The sequence below is a fragment of the Hyposmocoma kahamanoa genome, unplaced genomic scaffold, assembly GCF_003589595.1.
Source record: "Hyposmocoma kahamanoa isolate Upper Pololo Valley unplaced genomic scaffold, ASM358959v1 76, whole genome shotgun sequence".
NCBI lineage: Eukaryota > Metazoa > Arthropoda > Insecta > Lepidoptera > Cosmopterigidae > Hyposmocoma > Hyposmocoma kahamanoa.
The window spans coordinates 6,917,508-6,921,872 of record NW_020653900.1 but is presented as its reverse complement, the minus strand read 5'-3'; the positions used below and the strand labels follow the sequence as shown (position 1 = coordinate 6,921,872).

The window sequence follows — 4,365 nt, the reverse complement described above, 5'->3', positions numbered from 1 at the left end:
TGGCCCCCTGGTATTGGTGACCGGAGAACCCCACGCCGCGCTCTTGGCGTTGAAGTCCCCCAACACCAACACCGGCGTCGGGGCTGCCCTCCTCACCGCCCTCTCTAGGGTCTCCAGGAACGCCTGGAATTGGGCTAGGGTGCGGTTTGGAGAGAAGTACACCCCAATTAGGATGACTTCTCCCCACCTCGCCGCCACGAACCCTGACCCGCGTTCCTTCACCACTAGAGGGGGGGAGTGTCCGGCAGTCGACGCCACTATGGCCACCGTCTCCTCCCGATCCCCCGCCCAATTCCCCCGCGGGGGGACAAAGTATGGCTCCGCCACAGCAGCCACCGCAACCCCCCACTCTGCCATGGCCTGGACCAATAGGTCCTGTGCCCTGGCGCAGTGGTTGAGGTTGCCCTGCAGTATAATATGGTGGCGTGCTGGCATTACTGCTCCATACTTTGTCCCTCAATAGGGGGGGGGCCTGGGGTCCCCGCCGACTTGCCCTTGGTGGGGGAGGGAGCGCAAGATCGCCCCCCCATCACGTGGTCCGCTGGGCGGCGAGCCGCGGTGCAGACCGAGCACCGCGGGGTCGCCGTGCACCCGGAGGCCGAGTGTCCCACCTGGCCACACCTGAAGCAGAGCCCGCTCCTGTCTACACTGGACGGGCAGAGGGCTCTGGTGTGACCAATCCCCATGCACCTGAAGCAGCGCATGGGGAGGGGCTCCATCACATGGACCCCGGCGGAGGACCACCCCACCAATATGCGGCCGGCAGCCGCCACCCGTTGGGCTGCCGTCACCGGGCAGCGGACGAGGGCTGACCCCCTCCCGTTGGGGGCCAGTCTGACGGCTCCCACGCTCACGGCGGACTGGGGGCATTGGCCCCTCGCGGCCACCACCGCCCGGATCTTCTCCGGGGTCACTGACTCGTCAAAACCGGTGACCCTTAGATCGGCGGTTTTGGTAGGCCGCGTTACTGTCGCCAGCCCCCCGATTGCCTCCTCCAGCTTGGCCGCCAGGGTGTCGGCCTTCTCGGCGCTGGTCGCCCCGGGCACCTCGACTACGCGGGCACCCGTCTGGGTATTCCGCACCCGCACGTGCGGGATGCCGAGGCTGCCCAAATCGACCGCAGCGGTCGCCGCCTCAAGGACCACCTTGTAAGTTGCCCCCTTTTCCGCCACCGCTTCGGGCCTCAGCGTGATCACCACCGCCGATGATCTTGGGGTGGCGAGAGCCCTGGGTCTGGGAGCCGTCTTAGGGGCCGCCTTGGCGGGGGCCCGTGCCGCCCGGGCAGCTGCCGTTTTGGCCTTTCTGGCCTTGCGGCCGACTACCTGTGACCAGGGCGTTTCCGCCTGGTCAGTCGGCGTGGAGGCCGTCGCGTCAGGGGCGGTAGGGACGGCGAGAACGGCGGTGGGCGCTGCAGGAGGGGCAGCAGTCACCTTCCGCGGGGGAGCCTTCCTCTTGGCCTTCTTGCTGGGCCGCTGACCGGCAGGCGCGTTTCGAGCCAGTGAGGGGCCCGGTGTTGACTCGGGGGCCGCGGCGGAGGGGAGCAACCTCGGGGCGACTGCGGTGACGGCAGGCGTCGCCTCGGGGGCGGGTGCCCCTGTTCTGCCGCCCAGGGGGGGGCGTAGGTACTCCGCAGGGAGGCGTCTTTCGATGTCCCCCAGGCGGGCGTCGATCATATTCCTCATCGAGAAGAAGATGTCCCGCCTGAGATCGTCGATGGCCTCCCTCACTCCCGCGTGCATCTCTGCGGAGCTGCACGGCGGTGGGGCCACCTGTGCCTTGGCCTTGGCCATAGCAGCGGAGTAGGCCCCCCTCAGGGCCTTCATCTCCGTTTCCAGAGCAGCGAGCTGCCCCCTCATCCGGCGGTTGTCTTCCGACATCCGCCGCGCCGCCTCTGTCGCCGTCTCTCCACGGTGAAGGAAATTGACGGCTCCTTCCACCTTCCTGACGGCCTCTTTTATGGCTTTGACCACCGTCCCCTTGAGGTTAGAGGACTTGGCGGTCTCCGCCAATATTGCTGCGAGGCCGTCTCGTGCCTCCTGGGCCAGGGTCTCTCGCATGAGGCCCGCCATGCCATCGGGTTCAGCCTCTCCGGCCTGACCCCGGCCCAGGGCCTCCTTGAAGAAGGCCGCGTCCGCATCCTTCTGGAGGGCGTTCCACTCTGACGAGCTAGAGCGCCCCCTCCCTGCCGTTGCCGCACCGGGGAAGGACTTCCCGGGGCCTCTAGGTCTGCCCCTACGGGCCGTGCTAATCTTTGGAGCCCTTTCGGGCTCCATAGATTCGTTCGACGGGGGGGCGGCGCGCTTGGGAGCCCTTGAGGATCCCTTCTCTCCGGCTGACCTGGAGCGCGAAACCACGCGTGAGTTCCCCTCAGAGAGGGTGGCCTCTCCGTCCGAAAGGGTCGAGAGCATCGTCTCACCCTCCGACTCATTGTCGGAGAGAATGCTCACCACCACATTGGAGGCACTCGTGCGATCCGTATTTGCCGTGTCGTGTGCAAAATCGTTGTCCGTTATTGGTGTGCGTTTGTCGTGTTCACGAGGGTCGACTTCCGGCCGACCCACGAGGCAGTTTTTGCCCCCCCAGAGTACGAGGGGCTGCCATCCGCCGAAGCGGATGGGCGGGATTCCCCCTTTCGGGGACCCGCCTGGGGACCATTTTTAAAACGTGCCTGTTCCATATTTATGCTTGCTTTGAAAGAGGGTGAGCTCCCCACTGGTGCGCCCTGATGACTGGACACCCACCAGCCATTCATCCCATCGCCGGGCGCTAGAACTTGGGATTGGGGTGATTTTTTATAGAGGTTTTCTTCCTCGCAGCCCTCCTCTCAGTGAGGAGGACCCCCGGTCACACTCCATGTGGGATTACGGGTTGGCCGGAGCCGGTTCTGAGACCGAGCACCGCCCACCGTCTCGGTTACGAGTTCGATAGCGCCGGACGGAACCAACGCTATCTTCCTCCCCTCCCGGTGCTGGTTTTGGTCCGCGCCGGCCGAAGCCGGTAGCTCCCATATCTGGGAGCCGTTCCCCTATCCGCCACCTGGGGACGCGTCCGATGGCAGACCAGCAACTGCACACGGACAAAGAGCAACCCCTAGAGTTTCTTGCTCATTCTTCTCAGGGGAATCTGCCTTACGAATGAGCGGTAGAGTTTAACCATTGTGACGATTTCAAGTGTAATAATGCTTACCTATGAAATAAAGATTATTTTGAATTTGAATTTGAATTTGAATTTTGGTAGTCGGCCTAGAGTCGGCGGCTCAGCGGTGGCAACCGTTAGTCGTGCGGAGCGCGATGGGAAGTGAGCGTGCCTACAGCTCCGGCACCTATCTGGAAAATAGGGAGGGTACTGTACGTGCACCCGGGGCGTCTCATATAAGGCACTAGCCTTACAGCGAACCGGATGAAATGCGTGCAAACGTGCTGATCCGGGGTTAGGACGGGAGGGGTTAGATCCCTGTGCAAGTTCGTTTGCACAGGTCACAGTGCCCTTCCCACATAACCAAGAAGTTAATAGGGAGGGGCACTATAAACAAAACTTATGTAGAAAGATATGGGACTGTACGATACAGACGCGCTGCCGCTGTGTGAATCGATTTAAACGCGCGCAAACATTGTGTTGCAAGCAAGAAGCTTACATGCTCCACTGGAGTTTACACTTAAGATTTCATGTAGTTGCTTCATTTAACAAACTAACTGAAATTAACAAACAAAACCAAAAAATAAAACTATCTCTTGTCAAAATGCGTGATGTATACGCGCGGATACAGCGCGTCTGTGGCGTGTACACGCGCGTATACGGCGCGTATAAAATACGCCGTTTGCATAGGCTGTTAGTGTTATGTTTACTTTCAAACATGGAACGTATAATATAAATAAAAAAATATAATACATTTAAGCTAAAAAGCAAAAAAGGGTATTTTTATTTACAACAACTAACGTGTGAGATACCGAAAGACGATCATGGGTACTTTTTTAAATATATCTGCAAGGGTAATGCATGTTTATTTCATTTGTTTGACGAGTGACATTCAGTTTCAAAAGTAGTTGCTCATTTTTAAATATTTTCTTTTTATCTTCCAACCCATGCACAGCGATACGTAATATTCAGCACACAACAGCAACACATTTTAAAAAGAACAAAGAGCAAACGCGTCACGATGGTGGCCAGTATCATTTTTTTATTGGAAACAACCAAAAGGGATTACATTGCCAGCACCCCTTACTTTTCAAAATTGGCACGCGGTAATGCTCAAATTGTTTCTTGACCGCAGAAATAAGGAAAAGTTGTTACCCGTATTATTAACTATGTTCTTGGGAATAACCTCTGTCGGTCTGGGATATATCTGTCTAATGTGAAAGCATACTT

At 58.6% G+C, this 4,365-nt stretch overlaps 1 protein-coding gene across 1 annotated transcript; it reads right to left on the bottom strand.

The window, feature by feature from the left end:
- Positions 1–434: 434 nt before the first annotated feature.
- LOC113232609 lies at positions 435–3,008 on the bottom strand. Its single transcript, XM_026467379.1, has 2 exons — positions 2,906–3,008; positions 435–2,644 (listed from the first exon to the last, which is right to left on the bottom strand). The coding sequence occupies exons 1-2, from the start codon at positions 3,006–3,008 to the stop codon at positions 435–437; spliced, it is 2,313 nt and encodes a 770-aa protein (XP_026323164.1).
- Positions 3,009–4,365: the final 1,357 nt, after the last annotated feature.